Genomic DNA, 20,768 nt, shown 5'->3' with positions numbered 1-20,768 from the left:
AAGTTAGGCATATGTGATATTTATACACCAGCTTGAGTGGAGTGCGTTAATGATGGGTTTTAGGGAAAGTGTCAGATTCCTGACAGGTCTTTAGGTCCCTAAGGGGTTTAATGGTCCTTGTAATATTCTAGAACTTTCTCTGTGTTATTATAAAAAAGAGGGCTGGTGTTATATTTAACATAAGTCAGTACCCCATCCAATAAATGAGAAGATTCCTGGGACCATGCAAGGTAATTGGCTCTGTTAAGTTTTGTCATACCTAGCTAAAGAGATGGATTATGGCCATGAGTCCCAACACGACTCACCTCACTACCCTGAGTCCGCTCATGGTGGTGCTACCACTATTCGCAATTGAGTCAGATTAAAAAAACTGATATAGAAAGTAAAGGCAAAGGGCTATCGCATCATAAAAGTTTGCCTAACAGACCAAAGGTGATATAACGGTATAGGCACTGGCACTATCAATGAGTAACGGACAACAGTGAGGGTAGTTGGGTGCAAGGCAATGCTGATGATGGTCATTGAGAGGTCAGGCAGTGCTGGTGGGGGAAGCAAGTATCACTAGAGTGGGCTAAAAGTTTTGGCAAGGGTTTTTTGGCCAAGAAACAATAGCAAGGGCCATTAAGGTATGACAACAAGTACCTAGGGACTGCAAATTCCTAGCTTCAAGAATTAGAAGGTTGTTAGGGCTTGCGTATGGTGGTAGAGCCGTTAACGGCTAACAATGAAGGCTCCACGGTGGAGCATAGGTGGTGTAACATACACCACTCAACGGAAGTCAATAATGATGTTAGTGGGTCACATTTTGTGCAACATGTGTTGGCATATGTATGTTCAGTCCCCATGGTTGACCGGAGAGGCCAGACCTTGAGAACTAGCAGTGGTGACCCTATTGGCAGCTCAACGCAAGAAAACAAAAAATACCCTTCTAAGGGTTTTGTGGCTCTGGTGCCAAGTTGAATATCAGAATGGTTTGGCTTATCAATGACTAACAGAGGCCCACTTTCACTTTATTTATAGACGAGAAATAATATGAATAAGGTATATTAGGTGAGGATGATCCATCATCCTAACATGCACACAGACAAGATACATTGAACCTTAACACACACACATTAATATTCTTTCATTCTTCTTCTAAAGGTATGGCATTGTTTATGTTGTATGTGGATTATATTCTTATTACAGTAGATGATATTGGCGTTATTACCACATTGGAATAAATCCTAAGTTCTTCCTTCAAAATAAATAATTTGGGTCTTCTCAAATATTTTCTTGGACTAAAGGTTCACTACTCTAGTGGTGGTCACTTTGTTAACCAGTACAAATATGTGCATAATATGATTAAACTTTTGACTTAACTGATGATAAAAAAGTGGATACTCTTATAGAAGTAAATGTCAAATACTCTAAGCATGCTGGAGAATCTCTTTTTGATCTTATTACATAACGACAACTTGGGGGGAAGCTTTATCTGGGACATTTAAGAATACGACAAGTACCAGACCCGCCTGGGAGATCGGTGAGGGTGTGCAAACTTTAGTCCCACATCGCTTAGGAGGAGATTACTGCACTAGTTGATAGCCTCTAACCTCCTTAACATGTCACAACATGTTTTAAAGCCTTGAGGCCCATGGGCCAAAGAGGACAATATTGTGCCAAGGTTAATAGGGCCGGGGCGTTACATGGTATCAGAGTAGACCCCGATAGTGTGTAGGGCCAGAGTGGGGATGTTGTGCTAAAAGGGGAAAGATTGTGACACCCAAGAATATGACAAGTACCAGACTCGCCTGGGAATCGGTAAGGTGTCACCACCAAGAATACGGCTAGTATAGGGTGTTTGGGAGATCAGTGAGGATGTGTAAACTTTAGTCCCACATCGCCTAGGGGGAGATTACTGGGTTAGTTGATAATTGCCCAGATATTGCTTATGCTGTCTGTTGATTTTAGTGCTATTCCCAAACAGGGAATAATGCTAAAATTAGAGCCTACGACAGGGACCATTTGGTCCTTGTTATGTTTGTTTGGGTCTTTTTCGGATTTTCCTTATGTAAGTGGGGGGCTTTATTGTCTTTCCTCTTGACCTAATGTTATATATTCAAAAGAGAACCTGAGGTTAGATTCACATTGAATTAACCTCAGGTTGCTCTCCATTCTTGAGACTTCCTTTGGTTACTTCATCTTCTTCCTCTCTTCTCTTTTCTCTCTCTCTCTTATCATTCTTGTTTCTGGTTTTCTGGTTTAGCTACAGCTTCTGAGATTGTAACATGGTATCAGAACTGCTGTAGTTAAATTAATTGGGTTCCGAAGACAAGAAATCTGTTGGTTACGATTTAGAGGTTCTTCTTCTTGGTGCCCAGCCACTCATTGCTGCAACTGCTATTATCTAATCCCTAATGGAGTGATTTTTCCTTTGTGAAGATCTACCTTGCCTTTACTGTTGGATTAAGTGGCTGATTGCTTGATGATTTGAAGCCGCCGCCTCTCCTTCTATTTTACTCTACCTATATGATGGTGGTCAGGTTTGAGGCTGTTGTTCTTGATTGATTGATCTAGTTATCCTACCTATAGGAGTTGTTTGATGCATATATGTGCTTACTGCCGATAGTGCTTATTGATGCTTATGCTTGCTTGTTGCCGATATATTTTATTGATGTCTACATGTTCAGATCTGAATTGTGGTTTGGAATGTTGGATTGAATCCTAAGTTTTAGATCTGAATTGCATTACTACTTATCGGATACGTTCATCTTATTGCTTGCTAGACACTCTACTTGATTTCATGGCTGGGGTTGGGACTGTGCCTGCTACTACTTCTACTGTTTCTTCTACTATTGCTTCTTCTGCATTGGATAATATCAATGTCCATATCACCTCTATCCAGCTCAAAGGGAGCTCGAACTATCTTCTTTGGGCTCAGTCTGTTAAGGTGTATTTGTTAACTAAAGGCAAATTGAGCTATACCACTTCTGAGGCTCCTTTGCCTGATGATGCTAAGTATGACAATTGGATGAAGGAGAATGCCTTGATTCTGATCTGGTTGTGGAACAGTATGGAACCAGATGTAGCTGCCAATGTTATGTTCCATTCTACAGCCAAGGGAGTATGGGATAATCTGAAGGAAACATACTCCTAAGAGAAGAACATGACTCGGATCTATGACATATATGAGAAGCTTTTCCAGTTTCATCAATCTGACAAATCCCTCTCTGAGTATTACAGTGCTTTTAAGAGAATGGTGGAAGAGCTAAATGTCTTCCAGCCTGACTACTGATATTGAGAAGTTGAAGCTCAACGGAATGAGTTCTTCGTTTCCAAATTTTTTGGCCGGTTTGAACAATGATCTGAAGGTAGTAAAGGGCCATCTACTTTCTGGTGATCCGGTTCCTACTCTGAATGATGCTTTTTCCCGACTATAGCGTATCACCTCCTCATCCAAATCTGATAAGCCTTCTAGAGATAATTCTGCATTCTTTGCTAACTGTGGCCGTGGGCGTGGGCACGGTCGCGGAGGAGGACGTGGTCCTATGGGTCGAGGTTCTAGTGGACAGTCCTCGGATCGCACCGGTCGCCAGTGTACTTACTGTGGGAAACCTAACCATTCTATAGAGATGTGTTGGGCCAAGCATGGCAAGCCAGAGTGGACAACTCAGTTAGCCAATCATGCAGTGTCCGATGATGATACTAATACTGTATCTCCGGCGACTACTACACCTATACCTGCTTCAGGAGATTCTTCTACTAGTATGTGCGATGACATCAACTAGTTACTCCAGCACTTGCAATCTCTTGAGACTTCTTCTAGTACATCCCATGGTGCCTCCACATTCGCTGCTACCCTTGCGCATGCAGGTACGTCAGCCCCTCTTTCCAATACATCTACCCTCTAGATCATTGATTCAAGTGCTTCCGCTCACATGACTGGTAAGTCATCACTTTTTCAGACCTTCTCATCCAGTACTAGTTCTATATCTGTCATTTTTGCTAATGGTACATCCACCCCTGTCCTTGGACATGGTATTATTTCTCCTACTTCTTCATTGCACTTATTAGCTGTATTACATGTACCTTAATTTCCGTTAAGTCTTCTTTCTATGAGTCAATTGACTAGATCTCTCAATTGCTCAGTAACCTTCTTTCCCTCTTATTGTATTTTTCAGGATCTTCACTCAAGGAAAACGACTGGTGGAGGGTGTGAAAAGGATGGATTGTATTACCTCAATAGTGGTTGTCCTCCTACTTATGCTGCCGCTACTGATGTTGGGGATGTCTCTCTATTCCAATGGCACTGCCGTCTAGGACACTTGGTCTTACCTAGATTACAGCTTTTGTTTCCCAGTTTTCTATATGTTTATAGATTAGAGTATGAAGCCTGTGAGCTGGGGTAAACACCATCGGGTACCATCTCGATTAGTGTCTTGTAGTCTATCATTGTTTTCTTTAGCTCATTCTGATATATAGTGTCCTTGCAGAGTTAGTAATAGGTTTGGTTTTCGCTATTTTGTTACATTTGTAGATAATCATTCTCGCCTCACATGGCTTTACATGTTAAAGGACAGATCTGATTTTTTATCTGTGTTCCAAAAATTCTATAATGAAATAAAAACTCAGTTCGGCATTTCCATTAAGAGTTTTCGTTCTGATGATGCTTTAGAATATGCTCAAAATGATATTTCTGACTTCTGTGATACCCATGGCATGATTCATCAGACTAGTTATGCATATACTCCACAGCAAAATGGGGTTGCAGAGTACAAGCACCAGCACCTCCTAGAGGTAGCTCGGGCTATTATGATACATATGCATGTTCCTAAGCATTTTTGGAATGATGGGGTTTTAACTGCATGCCATTTGATTAATCGCATGCCGTCTTCTGGTCTGTTGAATTGGTCTCCCTTCTATGTCTTATACCCTACTCTACCTAGTTTTCCTCTTCCTCCCCGGGTTTTTGGGTATGTGCTTTGTTCACAATCTTCACATGCATGTGGATAAGTTGTCTCCATGGGCTACTAAATGTATTTTTTTAGGCTACTCTCGTACCCGAAAAGGATACAAGTGTTATGATCCTGTTACTCACTGGAACTTTGTAAGTGCCGATGTGACCTTTTTTAAAGGTACTTTCTTTTCTTCACAGGTGTCTCAACCTATTGAGGAGTGGTCATTTACCTCTCCTCCTCCTATTCCATCCCTTATACCGATTCCTGATCCCCCTAGTACCAATGCACCTGTTCCACCTCCTCTACAGGTTTATCGACATAGGGCGAGGGTTGGATAGTCCAATGGCGAGGTTATTGATTCAGCTACTACACATCCTCCATCGCTCCCTTCCTCTGGTGAAGTTCCTCCTTTTGATCCATATAATGACTTACCAATTGCTAGCAGGAAAGGTATACGTTCTTGCACTCAGAAATCCTTAGCTGTTTACTCTATTGATAAATTTATGTTTATCTCTCACCTTCCATACTCATTCTGAGGCTCTCCATATCCCTGGATGGAAGGGTGCCATGGATGTAGCAATGGATGCTCTCTTGAGTCGTGGTACCTGGAGTCTAGTAGATTTACCTCTTGGTAAGGATCTGGTGAAATGTCGCTGGGTATACACTGTTAAGTATCACTCTGATGGCTCTGTTAAGCGGTTGAAGGCTCGCCTGGTTGCCAAGGGTTACACTCAGACTTATGGTGTTGATTACTTTGAGACTTTCTCCCCAGTTGCTAAACTTAACTCTATTCGCGTTCTTATCTCTCTTACTGTCAACTTTGATTGGCCTTTATCTCAGTTGGACATCAAGAATGCCTTCTCGTATGGTGATCTACAGGAGGAAGTTTATATGGAGCAACCTCCTAGGTATGTTGCTCAGGGGGAGAATAAAGGTCGGGTGTGTCGCTTACATAAAGCAAAGCGGTCTATGGTCTCAAACAATCTCCTCGGGCATGGTTTGATAAGTTCAGTGTTACCATAGTCACTTGTGGGTTTTCTCAGTATTACTCTGATCACTCTGTGTTTGTTCATCACAGGGGTGACAAGTTGGTTATGGTAGTGTATGTTGATGATATCATCCTAACTGGTAATGATGAAACAAGAATTTCTGAAGTGAAAAGTCACCTCCAGCATCATTTTCAGACAAAGGATCTAGGCCAACTTCATTATTTCCTTGGGATTGAGGTAATCTGAAGCAAGAAAGGGATCAATCTATCCTAAAGGAAGTATGTAGTGGACCTCCTATCTGATACTGGGATGCTCGCATCCAAGCTTGTTGATATCCTTGTAGATCCTTACCAAAAGTTTGGTGTTGATGATGGTGAACCTCTTCAGGATATACACCAGTACAAAAGTCCAATTGGCGAGCTAATTTACCTTACTGTGACTCGTCTTGATAACTTCTATGCTGTTGGAGTTCTCAGTCAGTTCATGCAGTCTCCTCAGAAGGCTCATTGGGACGCTATTGTTCATGTTCTCCACTACCTGAAGAGGGCCCCTGGCAAAGGGCTAGTGTATCATCCTAATTGGCACATGGATCTTGTTGGCTACTCAGATGCTGATTAGGTTGGCTCTAGTGATTGGAGATCTACCACTGGATATTGCACCTTTGTTGGAGGTAATTTGGTTACGTGGCGTAGCAAGAAACAGACCACCATTGCCCGATCTAGTGCAAAGGCAGAATACAGAGCTATGGCTCATACTATAGCTGAATTGATGTGGTTGCGTTTGTTACTCTTGGAATTGGGATTTCCAGTAACCAAACCTATGCAGATGCATTGTGACAACCAAGCTGCTGTGTATATTGTTAGCAATCCGGTCTTCCATGAGAGGATCAAACGTATAGAGGTGGACTGTCACTTTGTTCGTGATGCTGTTCTAAAGAAGCTAATTAAGACTCCGTTTGTTTCATTAAAGAATCAGTTGGCTGATATGTTCACTAAGTCCTTATTTGCTCTTAGCTTCCGCAGTAGTTGTACCAAGCTGAGCGTGGGAGATTTATATGCTCCAGCTTGAGGGGGAGTGTTGATTTTAGTGCTATTCCCAAATAGGGAATAGTGCTAATATTAGCGCCTACGACAAGGACCATTTGGTCCTTATCATGTTTGTTTGGGTCTTTTTCGGATTTTCGTTTTGTAAGTGGGGGGGCTTTATTGTTTTTCCTCTTGACCTAATGTTATATATTCATAAGAGAACCTGAGGTTAGATTCACATTGAATTAATCTCAGGTTGCTCTCCATTCCTAAGAATTCCTTTGGTTACTTCATCTTCTTCCTCTCTTCTTCTCTTTTCTCTCTCTTTTCATTCTTGTTTCTGGTTTTCTGGTCTAGCTACAGCGTCTGAGATTGTAACACTATCCATGTTGTAAGTCAGTTTGTTTATCGCCTTGTCAATTGCACCTATTTGGTACTCACTGCATTATTTACTATTTGTGAGGTACATCTATGCAAGAGTTATTTTTCTCATCCTCATTCACTTCAGTTGCGTGCCTATGTTGATGCTGATTGGGCTTGTTGTCCTGACTCTTGGTCTTCTACTTTGGGACGGTGTTTTTCTTGGAAATGCAAGAAGCAACATACACTTTCCAAGCCTTCTACAGAGTCTATAATTCCATGTCCTCAGTTTGTAGTGTGATTCTTTGGCTTTATGGTTTATTCCAAGATTTATTTATTTCATTTTCGGATCCTACACCTCCTCTCTGTTGATAATACTAGCACCATTCTCCTCATAGCTTCACTGTTTGGAGAGCTATATCTAATTGCCTCCCTGTGTAGTCTTACCTCATTTGCTGGCACATTCATGTTCTCCCTTCTTGCTATCTTTGCTGGAATGGTGCTGAAGATGCCGATCATTTTCTTTTCTCCTACCCCTTCTCCTCCTCTATCTGGAAGAGGGTCCTTAGTAGTTGCTGGTTGCCTTGAAGAAGAATTCTCCCCTTGAGCAAGGAATGGATCTGGGTTGACCTGACTTTTGGTAGATCCTCCATTTGTGATACTGTTGGAAAGCTCGCCTTTTGTGCTACTATCAACTATACCTGGATGGAGTGAAATCTTCATAGATGGACTTCCAATTCTCGTTCTTTCGATAAGATTTGGAATTTCATCTACTTTGATGTTAGCTCCAAACTTGGTTGCCTCCGCCCTTGCACTGTCCACGACACCCCAAGGAACATGCTCACTCTTGTGTCCTGGTGTCTCCCCCGTTCCATTATCATCCCCTGATGTAATCCCCCCCAAGCTTTTTTGTTGGGCTAGTCCCTTTTGTGTTGTCGGTGGTTTCCCCTCCTCAAAGGGCTTGTGCCTTTGGGCTGTTCTCCTCCCCCACCCCCTTTTTACCTTGTATATTCTTCTCTCGCTTAGTAATGAATTCACTTACTCATTAAAAAAAAAAACATAGGAGCACCATTTGAATTGCTTCCAATCCAATATTTCACGAGCACACTAAGCACAAGGAGGTTGGTTGTCACTTAATTCGTGACAAATATCTCAGCAATCTTGTTTCTCTTCCTTAAATCTCTTTTGCTCATCAGATTGCAGAAATTTTTGCTAAAGCTATTTCATCAGCTCGCCATTGGTATCTTGTACCCAAACTTATTCTATTTACTCAGCACCGGATTGAGGGAGAGTGTAAAGATGCAAGATAAGATTTTTTCTTGTTAGCTGTATATATTCTATTTAATAATTTCTTTCCTTGTATAGCTATTTCCTTGTGTAGACCTATGATGTTTGGGTCCATTCTTTGTATATTAATCTCTTCTTCATGATGATAGACAGAATTTTACCGATTTACAAGAATACCCTAACCGTGAGCAGTAACCTTTATTTATAATAGAAAAGACAACTATGATTAAAATAAGGAGTTACACACAAGTCCTTGAGAAGGAAAATCTATGACAAGAATACCCCTTGGTACATATAGAGAACTTTAACATATATCATGTCTTTTTTCATTTTTTTTATTTAGATTATCCACATTAAATTCTTAGGATAATCTTCCTTTATCAAAATATAGGTAGACAGAAGTTGGTAATATTTCCCATACAGGACCAGGAAAAATATAATATGCTAAAGTAAATAAAACCATAGCAACTCAGGGGGTCTCTCGTTTTTATGAATATTCTTTTCTATAAAAATTCTCCTTTACCAAATATCCCTATAATTCATGCAAGTGTTAGTATAAATCTGAAACTGTGAAACATAAATGGGTCGTCTTGTATGAACAGTGGGGGTTGTTTGATAAACAATTTGGAAGGAAGGATGCGAATGAACCAGATCCAGATGGGAGGGTACCGCAGTGGGAGGAGGTATCAGTTAAGGAAATGAAAGATAAGTTCTCTGCCATCGGCTTTGGCCCTCGCCAGGTATTCTGTCATGTCATTCTTCAACATCATAATTGCAATGTACACTTCTGTTTGGTTATAATTTTAACATCTTTGCCTTCTTTTTTTCTTTGATGGGAGGGATAAAAATATTATTTATAGACAAAGGAGTACTTCATGATTCATAATAGTACTAAGTTGTGAATCTTTTTTGGGGGATTTTAGTGAAATAAACTAGCCCGTTCCCATTACAAGCAAATAGTAATGCAGGCTACAATTCACAAAGGTTACTATGCGAAGAACACGTCAAGGTCTTGACTATCCCTTTGTTTTTTTGGTCCTCAGTTACTTGATTAGCATCCCATGCTGCCCTTTCAGAATAATATGCAGCTAATAAATCAATTGGTGAATGAATCTTATCAGCTGGGGCAAAGCAACTTGGTTTCTCTACTGCATTTCTCATCAACCCTGTAACATTTGCTGAATGAGACCTCTGCTATTGCGTGTGACTATCCTTTCTCAGCTTGGTTTCTTTCAGGAGTTCTGTAAGTTCTGCCCTTTTATAGTCTCTTTCACAAATTGGCCAGAGAAAACCTCCAATGTTGCCAAGGACTCCCCAAGGAACACCCATCTACATCTAATTTAGCTATTCTTTCAGGGTTCAGTACTTTTTTTTTTTAATGGGAAAAAGGAAAACTTTATTAATGTAATGTAGAAAATGTATATGTACAAGATATACAGATAAAAAAAGATGGAAGAAATCTCTACAAAAAAGCCTTGTAACAGCTGTACCAAACTAGACATCAAAGCATCTGACTAACAGAAACCAAAGCTGTAGGAGGCTACGAGCAGAATCTCTCACTGAACATGGTTGACCACACCATCCAGAACCCCGTTATCCACCTTTCTAAGATCCACCACCAACCTATGCATCCACCTGAATCCAACCTATCAGTGTGATCCACCTGATACAGATTCCAGAGATGAAGTAACTTTAGGTAACCAGCCACCTACATTAGAACCAATATTAGGCTGCGAGTTGTGTCTTGATCAGCCGCCTCAACTCAGTGATCGGTAACTCCATTCTCTGCCCTTTCTCCTAGTGCAGTAACATGTTCACCATTAATAAATTGCATTTCTTTCATCCACGAAATGATCATTCTAACCACCTTGATTTTGCAATTCAACTAGAGGTTCCAACACCTTCAATACCTAATCTGAATTTGATTCTGTTGGTGGTAGATTTTGAATTTTTGAATAATTGATTACATGGCACGTTCGCATAGATGATGTGTAGACGTGCCAGGAGGATGAGACCGCTTGAACAGCTGTCTTTCAGCCACACGAAGAGTAAGAGAGTGGGAGCAGTTACTCAACCAACTCTTTGTGATCGAAATGAAGATTGCTATTTCAAGGCGAGATAAATTTGGCCAAGGGATATCAAATCAACAACAACAAAACTCTCGCAAAAATGCAACTCTTTACCAATTTCATCTCTTTTATAGGGATAGACTTTACTTAGGACTCTTTTCTTTCCATTAGATGTAATTTCAACGAGTTTCCCAACTAGTGAAACTCTTGAATTTTCTCAGAATTTATCTCAATGCAATGAACAACGTTCTTTAGGATTCAAATTCCTTTGTTTGCCTTTGAGTTTGGTTTATCTACAAAAATCTTGAAGTCAAAGTACCTGGAGCAATCTGGGCATGAGAGGACTCCATTCGCCTTGATCAAAGTCAGATTACTTTGAATCCATCCAAAGGGGATTCTGGCATGCCTGAGCGAAAAAAAATACGGTCAACGTATTGTAGGAGACGGAGAGAGATTTAGGATTCATAAAGTTCTCACTGCTACACTGATTCTTTATTATTTACCTTTTTCTCTTTTGAACATATCTGCCAATTTATTATGTATTATTAATTATTATTAATATTTGTTAGTATTAGTATTTTTTTATTACTGTCATCATCATTATTATTGTAATTTTCATTGTCAATATCATTATTGATAAGATGAACTGCACGGAGTGTTCTGTTATAATTCATTCTTATTCAGGGAATCATGTGTAAATACACATTAGTTGAGGTATTATGTGTAATTATTGAAACTTGGATTATTATAGGTATATCTTTGTGCAGCTGATTAGTTCATCATTTTCGGTCTGCTTCTTCTCTTCTTCTCTAGCTCAAGGGTTCATATTGGTTATTCTTGTTTTGATTCTGCCACTTAGGGTTTGCATGATAACCATTCTATTTCTGGGCTAAATTTCTATCTAGAAATAACTTTTTGTATTTCTATTTCTGGGCAAAAAAACATGTTTGATAATGTGTAGTAATTTCTATTTCTGGACTAGAAAAGAAATAAAAATGATTCTGTTAAGTGCATATTAATTTCTATGTATGAAACTTATATAAATTTATAAATTCTTATTCAATATCCAAAATTTGGCTTAGGTGGTGGCGGTGGTGGTTGTGGTGGGTGGTGGAGGTCGTGGTGGTGTTGGTGGTGGTTGTGGTTGTGGTGGTGTTGGTGGTTCTGGTGGTTGTGATGGGATATGGTGGTAGTGGTGGTGGTGGTATTGGTGGTGCAGTGGTGGCGACGGTGGTGGGCCTAGTGGTGTTGGCAATGGAGGAGGTGGTGGGGTGTTGGTTGAAGTTGCATTGGAGGTGTTTTATTTTTAACATAAAATTATGTCTTGCCCATCAAATTAATCATGTAAGGAGTTTCTAAAAGATGTTTCTTTTTTTTCAAATTCCCAGGAAAAAAAAAAATGAACGTATGTTAGCAAACGGATTTTATTCTTTTTTTGTTTCCAGTAACAAAAAAATTGAGAAATACAGAAACATAATGGTATCAAGCAGGCCCATATTATCAGAGCAAGACAGATCAAGGCATCAGTTTGAGATTCTTCAAGGCAAGAATGGTGGGAGCAGCAACTACTGCTGTCACACCCCGCTCACGCTACTAAGATACCAGCAGTGTAAAGAAGTCGCCTTACCCGTCTTATGCCTCTATCAGGATCTCTGATAGCAGTACCTTAACCCTCACAATCACACAATACCGGACCAGTATAATGTAGCGGAATCATGTAATCAAGTTGGGAAAACAACTTATGTTAATATATTACATAACAAAAGTTTACTCGTCACAATTGTCGAAACATACATATAAAGCCCAAAATGTATACCATCCAAAAATACAGTATCAGGATGATAAGCCATCAGTCGGCTCACGATGTTGCATATGCATAGATATCACAAGCATAATCGGGATCGTGCTCCTCGGCTTCTGGTGTCCACCAGTTGCCACCGTACTCGGGTACGAAGAAGAAGTGTCACTACCCAGTAGCACAACAACACCTGCATCATCATCTAAAAAGCAACACGCAAGTGGTGTGAGCTCCAACTAGCTCAGTGAGGGATGTGGTTCATGCAAGCATATACACATAGTCAATGATACGAGAATGATGCAATTCATTTGACGTTAAACTACCTAACATACAACCAAGTCAGGTTTATGCTACTACGACGTATTAGGGTGTATCCCTGTCCTCGGAACTCACACATCGGTCACCCAACGATACAAACCCTAATCGTGATTAGGAGCCTGTCGGTCCCAGAATGTGACTATCAGTCACTTAGCAAACCCCTGATTATCCCCTCCTGGAAGTCATGGCATCAAAATTACCATCGGCCACAATGGACTAGTTTACGCCTCCAACAACAATCACATTGTACCACAGCATTGGCATTCCGAGAGGGTTCATCGAACATACCATGGTTAGGTTATCCAACACCTTACCCCTTGTTGGAAAGAGATCGAAGTATAGGGAATGTCACCTAGCCATAGTAAGCTACATGCCTTGCATAAAGATACAAGTAGTATGTAATACGATACCGGAATCAACCATCGGCAACATCACACCCATGTCTAAGCCTATCTAGCATACAAGTAATTAAGTATGGGATAAGGGATACCGGAATTACCATCAACCACAAAGCACACCAATATCCAAGTATAGCCATGGAGTACACGATACCGAAATTTATATTGGCCACAAAGTGCATCCACAACTATAGCTAACTTTATTGAACGCCCAATGCATAATGCAATCATCCACCCGACGATCACGATACCATAACCACCTCGGCCACACCAGATCCCGTCACACAGTTCATGTATATAGTTAAAATAAATCATGTATAGTATATAATTCATAAATAACTCAACATGTTATACAATTCATAAAAATCATACAAGTAGTTGAAATTATATACTAATGATTTCTATGGTATGCACGTAGTTCTATAATATTAACACTCTAAAAATAAAGTCAAACCACCACTCACCTCGTCTGTAGATCGGACGGGTGCAATTCCCAAGTTGTAAACCCAATGTTAAACCCCGCTAGGCCTCATCGTTCTGTGATTGTCTCTATACTAGGTACAATGATAAATAGGCGTTAACGAGTGTCAGAAACATCTAAGGGGGACCCACAAGGTCTGCCAGAATAGTCAATTTTGACAGTTCAGAACAAGTCAATTTTGACAGTTTAGAACAAGTCATTGGATCCAGCCCCGTTGTTTCTGGTGGCCTAGACAATAGCTTCCTAAAAGCTCAGGGTTCACCGAAAACAAGTCACTGGATTCAACCTTGTGTTTCCGATGGTCTGTTTTTGGTGATAAATCCAGAAATTCAACCACCTTTGGGGGTTGTGCCTGCTCGTGCCTGACCTTCAAGATTTGTTCTGTAGAGATTATAAGGGGTCTTACCAGCTCTCATTCAAGCTGAACTAATCACACTTCCACCAAGCCTTTTGGGAGATACGATGAACGAATAGTCGAAACCCTAAGTCCTTATTTGGTGAAAATGTTATCGGAGCTCGATCGGCTTGGATTGAGCTCGGGAACATGCGGGGGAGTGCAATGCACACCAACCCGACAGCTGAAAAGCACCGGGGTCAAGGCTCACCCCTCCAACCCTACGATTCCATAGTTTGATCAAAGGGCAAAGACAAAAAATGAAGGGAAAGAGTGTTAGGGGAAGGTTGCACCTACCTTCGGTGGCAACAGGCAACGACACTCATAGCTTGGAGCTTCCCCACCTCCTTTTTTTTCTTTTCTCTCTCCCTCTCCCTCTCCCACGTTGGTTTTTAGGTGAGAAGTGAGAAATGAACTCCTTCCTTTTTAGTGCAAGGCCTTAAGGCTTGTTTGGTTGGGCACTTATCCGGGACCTAAATGGGTTAAGTCACCTATTGGGACACACGGGCCAACCTCTTTAGACTCACTAGGCATATAAGTCATGGGGAAGGGTAAAAAGTAGTGTGGGAGGTTAGTCAGATCTGGCTGAGTAGCAGGACCTATGGGCATTGAAGCCATTTCAATACAACAAGTGCCACTGGATTGAGGTCATCAGATTCAGGGTCAATTTTTTGTGGCCATTCTAGTGCTATATTTTGATAGCTTTCTGTCCACCTTTGGCCATACACTAGGGGGTTACTTTAGGATGTGTTCAAGGTCTTCCCGGAAACTTCCACTGTGGGGAGGTGTTTGGTCACTTACCGCTTAGGATCAGAAGGTTTGAATCCCCTCCAGTGTGACAGACAAGAAATGTATGGGCAAGTAGGGTCATCCCTTCCCTTACGACAATAGACTGTCGCAATCCAAAGTTCAAATTTGACCCGATTAGTGCATGGGTGTAACAACGGCTGCTTTATTCAAAATGCATTCCCTTGTTATTTACAATGACAAAACAAGGTATTAATTTGCTGCTATGATCTCATCTGTGATTTGGTTTGATGAAAAGATGGCTCATCTCCTCATGTGATTTCGTTATTTATGGTGATTTATGTAAGATTGATATTCTCATCTCCCCTTGCGATACCTTGTTATCGGTTTTTTGTTTTTCCTGAAATTCTAAATTGGTTTTTGAAGAATCCTGGGGATATAAGGATTTTTCAAAAAAATGGGATCTTCCCATTGTGAAAATTCAGAAATACCAAGGGATTGAAAGAAGTATAGAAAGAGAGAGGGAAAGGTGGAGAGTCAGGCTTCATTAAACGAGGACCCTGTCAAGCTTGCATGCAAGCTGAGACTCACCACTTCTTCTATTATGTGAAGTGAATTTAAGGCTTGACCACCTGAAGTCATTCACAACTATGCCTTTAATGCACTTATTGAAAGCATCGATAGAAGATCCATTATAGCAATCATCACCTTGCTTTTCATGCCTAATACTAAATAACATTGAAATCACTACCCAATCCCCAGGGAGGGACCTAACCTGCAAGGCAATATTACGAAGGTCAACTTAAATAAGGGCTCTCTCTAAGGGACAATTAAAGGCATATGTAGCAATGAAAAAGAAGTTGCAGTTCTCTAACAATTAGAAACTTTGAGGTTAAGGAACTGAGAGGGAGAGGCATCAACCTTTGTTCCACTTCTCTTTAATAAAATGATGATCAATTAAAATAATCGGTAAAAGACCTATCAAGCCAATCACCACCTTGCTTTTCATGACTGATACTGAATAACATTTAAATCACCACCCAATCCTTAGGGATGGACCTAACCTACAAGGTAATATTACGAAGGTCACCTTAAAGAGAGGCTGTCTCTATGGGACACTTAAAGGCATATGTAGCAATAAAAAAGAAGTTGGAGTTTCCTAAACTGTCAGAATTTTGAGGTTAAGGAACCAAGAGGGAGAGGAAAGGAGCAAAAATGGACAGAAGAAAAGGAGGCCGCCTCACGGCCAGGCTGCTCCCCCATTTCCTCCTTTCTCCGTCTCCCTTCGCCTTCTCTCCGTCTCTCTTCTCTTCTTCTTCTCTCTCCCTCTCACTTCTCCCTCCTCCATTCCCTTTACCTTCTTATCCTATAGTTGCTAGCATTAGTCATCTTGATCGGTGTTGAGCCTGTTGCAACCGTTCGGCTCTTCTTCCCGCTGGCTGCTGCCCTACTTGGCAAGTAGATGACTTAGTGCTGGCCCCTTTTGGGATAGCTACTTCCTAGTCGCCATCCCGCCAGGCCTACTGCCCTTTTGGACACCTCTCTCGTTAAGCCTACTATTGCCTACCCTTCTGGTTGCCTTCATTTTCATTTGGTCTATCTGGTGGCTTGTTTACTCCTTTGATATTGCCTCTCGGATGGCTGCCCGCCTGCGCCATACCTGTATCCCTTTTGGAAGCTACTCTCACCAGGCTTGTCGTCCGTTGGTGTTCACCCTTTCTAGGTTGCCCACCCTTCCGAATGCTTGACTCGCTTGGTCTGTCCACCTACTCCTTGTGTTGGCCTCCACCCTCGTTGTCCGCCTGTCCTACTGGACTTGACGGCCACCGGTAACCTACCTTTCGGTTTGTTGGTTTGAACTTTTGCCTCGATCGGAAGTAGCCTCTTCGATAACAGCCCGTCGGGCCTCTCTTGATCAGTAGCTAGTCCGTCGTTGCCCCTCAGAGAGGTCGGTGCCCTTTCGCCTTGGAGACCCCATCCGCTAGGCCAGCTGCTTACTTGGCCGAGGCCCTCCCCAAGGCCAATGCTCCTCCACCGTGGCTGCCTCTTCTCTGGTAGTGCTCCTTCTTGTCGGAAGCAAGGAACTTTTATGTTGAGATATTAGGGTTAGGGTTTGTGATTCTATTCCGTTTCAGACTGTTTTGCCCTTCTCCTCTGGTTGGGCTTACAAGCGGGGTTGTAGAAGTTCTTTGCGGTGACGTCGGCCCTGATTGGTGCCCTTTATGAGATTTTTGTATCCCTAATTAGGTTTGTAACTCCTCTTTTGGGCTATTTTTTCCCTTCCCTTTTAATGAATTTACTATAACGATCAATTTCCACATGCTTTGTGCGATCATACTGAACTGGATTATAGGCAATGCTGAGGCCAGACTTACTGCAATAGTATAGCATCATCAGTAAGGAAACAGAGAGATTCAGATCTTTCAAAAGATTAGAGCCACATCAACTCACAAATGCCATGAGACATAGCTCAAAATTCAGTTTCAGCACTAGACCAAGCAATAATAGTCTGTTTCTTACTCTTCCAAGTAACCAAGTTGCTACCCACAAATGTACCATAACCTGTCGTAGACCGTTGATCCCCAGGAGAGCTGGCCGAATCAGCATCTGTAAAGGCCTCAACTCATAGGTGATCCTAGGAATAGAAAAGGACCACTTTTCCTTATGCAGATTTCAAATAAGCAAGATACAAAACACAACTTCTAAGTGTGTGGAGTGAGGGTTATGAATATATTGACTAACCAGGCTGATGGCGAAGGCAATGTCTAGATAAGTATGGGATAGGTAGATCAACTTTCCAACTAACCGTTGATACTGCCCCTTGTCCACAAGATCACCATTTTCACTGGAGAGTGAATATTAGCTTCAAGAGGGGTGTTTGAAGGCTTACAACCTAGCATCCCCCTTCAAATAATAAATCAAAAGTATATTTCCGTTGAGATAGAAAAATACCCTAGGTGGAGCAAGCAACTTCAATGCCTAGGAAATAATGTGACCTGCCAAGGTCCATGATCTCAAATTCTTAGCCCATGTAAGCTTTTAGATGCGAGATTTCCTCTCGTATGGCTGCCAATAACTACAATTTCCTCAACATAAACAATGAGGATAACAATCTTGGGCATTTTATTCTCCAACAGTAGCCATCTAAAGTTGGAATCCTTCACCGACACTAATTGAGCCGGTTCCATTGATGATTGGCACTCTACTTCAAGATATTGTACATTCCTCAGAAGAAATTTAGTTACCTAGCAAAGCAAAAATTAACTAGTGGGTTTCCAGATCTAGTGCGAAAGAGAAAGTGCATTTTGGTTGAAAATTTACTATGGAACTCCAAACACATTATTATAACTATATTTTTTTTTAATAATTTCTTAATTTTCACTTTACATATACCTTTTCCTAATGAAAACTAATTTTATGATTTTTAAAAAATAATGAGATCCTAATTAACAAAAAAATAGTATGAAACTACTAATTAATCACCATTTTGTGTAGAAAATACAAAAACAATACTTCCAAAATTAATGCATGATTTTTCAAATCCAAACAAAAAAATTTTTCTCTTATTTTTCGAAAAAAAATTTATTTCATTAAAAAAAAAAAAAAAGCGACTTGAATCCATAGATTGGGCAACGGTGCCTAACATATATAAAATTAAGCCCAACCATGGTATATAAACCCAATATTTTTCAATGTTTTACTGAAAGAAGGTAAATTTTTTAAACCAGAAACTTTATAAAATAACTTAAAAACATAAAATAAAATCTGACTCCATGAAGTTGTAAATTGGCCTATGATATCTAATCATTTATTTATTTATTTATTTTTGAAGCCCAACCAATAAATACTGACCCTATTAGGTAAAGTGTATGTGATGGTTGAGCAGCCAAAGGTTAATACTGTAGTCAGAGCAAAATAACAAAAGAGAAGCCCGCAGTGGATTTGGGAAAATCTCTTTGAACACTCTATCAAAGAATTGGTCTGCAATAACATTGGATAAACCCTAACATACATTATTATTGAGCCTTTCATATTTCCTAAACTGTTTCATGACATCTCCACCACTGGCTTTGCTTAACTTAGTCTATAAGAAATCTTGGCCAATTCTCTCTTTCGCGGAGTATCATATCTTGTGTTGTCTATGGCATCAACCTACTGCGTGAACCATCATACCCGTATATACTGCAGTTAGGCTTATCAGTTAGTACTGTCAAGTCACGTTGTTTGTATTCTACTAACTTTTACTTCCAGCTGTGTACATTTTTCAATAAAAAAAATGCTCCTTTTCGCTGTTATTAGAGCGTTCCAATGGTGATCCAATGATGATCCATGTTTAGTATGTGGGCTCTTACTTATGTGTGGACGCAATATTAATAAGAGTATTGTCCAATCTTTATTATCAGTTAATAACAACTCAAGTTTATTGCATTCAGTTACAGACAATAATACAAAACATGCTTTGGGAAGATATGCATGTAAATAGGATATCTATTTAGGTAATTTTTCTCTTAACATTAATATGGTGGTCTGACTTTTCATTAGTTTTCCTTTTGCTTTGTTTGGTATATATTTCTAACATCAATCTGGTGGTCTTTATCTTGAACATTTTTTATGAGACTTTATTTATTTATTTTTTTGGGGGTGGTGGGGGGCAGCTAGCTGTTATGTCGGCTTTCATCGGTCCTGATCAGATGGCAATTGAAACTTTATTAGCTTCAGACCCAGATGTAAAGCCATGGGTTCAGAAATACCAACGTAGCCGTGAAACAGTGTCTCAGACAGACTATGAGGTGAGCATAATTTGCCTCTTCTTTTCAAGATACTAAAAAGACAAATAGAGGAAGTGGATCTTTTTCAATTCACTATTAATAATTGAGGTAACTTGAAGAACCTGAGTCATGATGGTGTCACAACATTTGGTTCCTGGAGGTAGAATTTTTTACCCAGCTTTCATTGGGACAATTTGGGATATGCTCAATCAGACTTAATTGTCTTGCCAGTCTAGAGCTTGGATAGGTGTTCCCTACTAATATATACCATATGCTTTATTTGTAAAAAATTAAGACTGGAACTGATGAAATTTTTTTGTTGTGGCATCTTGCAACAGGTTGACCTTATAACTACCCTCACAAAACTTAGTTGCTTGGGCCAACAAATTAACTATGAAGCCTATACGTATCCTATCAAAAAGGTTGATTTCAGCAAATTGAAGTTATAGATTTAAGATTTTTCTGAAAGAAGAAGAAGAAGAAGAGGCACCAGCTCAGCTTAGGCAGAGTCAATTACCAGTTCATTGTTAACTTAAAAAACGACTTCAGTCGTATAGAGCAAGCTATCTGTAACAAGTTGTTGTTATTAAATTTCAACTGTATTTGTTGTAGAGTCAGAATCTGAATCTCTCGGAGGTGAATGGTTTATTTTTGCCACATGGAGGATTGAGGTTGGCCAATCTGACTGTTTAAACCTCCTTTCAATTCTATTTCATGGCCATCTCATCAAACCTATGGCCAACCAACCAACCATTTACTGGGTTTTTCTCCTGTTTAGTGTTTTTTTTGCTGTCAAACCAATTTCGTGCTGATAGTCAGTATTGGATGGCCCAGTCAGTATTTATATATATATATATATATATTCCCATTCTTTTTTCTTTAATACAAAATGATGTTTTAGCATTGGATGGTGTGGAAGTCATTTATCAAATACCAAATCCAAACTGATGACAAGGAATGGACACAGATCTGACACAATAAAATTTCGAAAACCTAAACCCCTTGCACTATGATGCTTATATGAATTACTCCAAAGAGACAACATTCATATTTCTCTCTCTCTCTCTCTCTCTCTCTGTCTCTCTCTCTCCTTTGATGACATTGACTAGCCACTTATAGAAAGTGTAACCTCTTCTCTGGAGAGCTGTATGGTAAGCAAACTAACAAGGTTTAACCAACCACTATAGTGATTATTG

The 20,768-nt window shown here is 40.2% G+C and overlaps 1 protein-coding gene across 4 annotated transcripts in view; it reads left to right on the top strand.

Annotated features, from left to right (window-relative positions):
• Window positions 1-20,322, top strand: part of LOC122077285 (thylakoid lumenal 29 kDa protein, chloroplastic) — a 37,241-nt gene extending 16,919 nt beyond the window's left edge. For 2 of the 4 annotated variants that reach the window (XM_042643178.1, XM_042643181.1), the window contains exons 9-11: window positions 9,201-9,338; window positions 19,459-19,593; window positions 19,911-20,322. In XM_042643178.1, coding sequence (XP_042499112.1) covers window positions 9,201-9,338; window positions 19,459-19,593; window positions 19,911-20,021 — 384 coding nt within the window. In that variant the 3' untranslated portion in view covers window positions 20,022-20,322. Of the gene's footprint in view, window positions 1-4,160; window positions 4,575-9,200; window positions 9,339-19,458; window positions 19,594-19,910 lie in introns of those variants that run through there. The other 2 variants (XM_042643179.1, XM_042643180.1) reach the window with 2 other exon arrangements.
• Window positions 20,323-20,768: the final 446 nt, after the last annotated feature.

The sequence above is a fragment of the Macadamia integrifolia genome, chromosome 4, assembly GCF_013358625.1.
Source record: "Macadamia integrifolia cultivar HAES 741 chromosome 4, SCU_Mint_v3, whole genome shotgun sequence".
NCBI lineage: Eukaryota > Viridiplantae > Streptophyta > Magnoliopsida > Proteales > Proteaceae > Macadamia > Macadamia integrifolia.
This window is presented reverse-complemented; position numbering and strand designations above follow the sequence as displayed.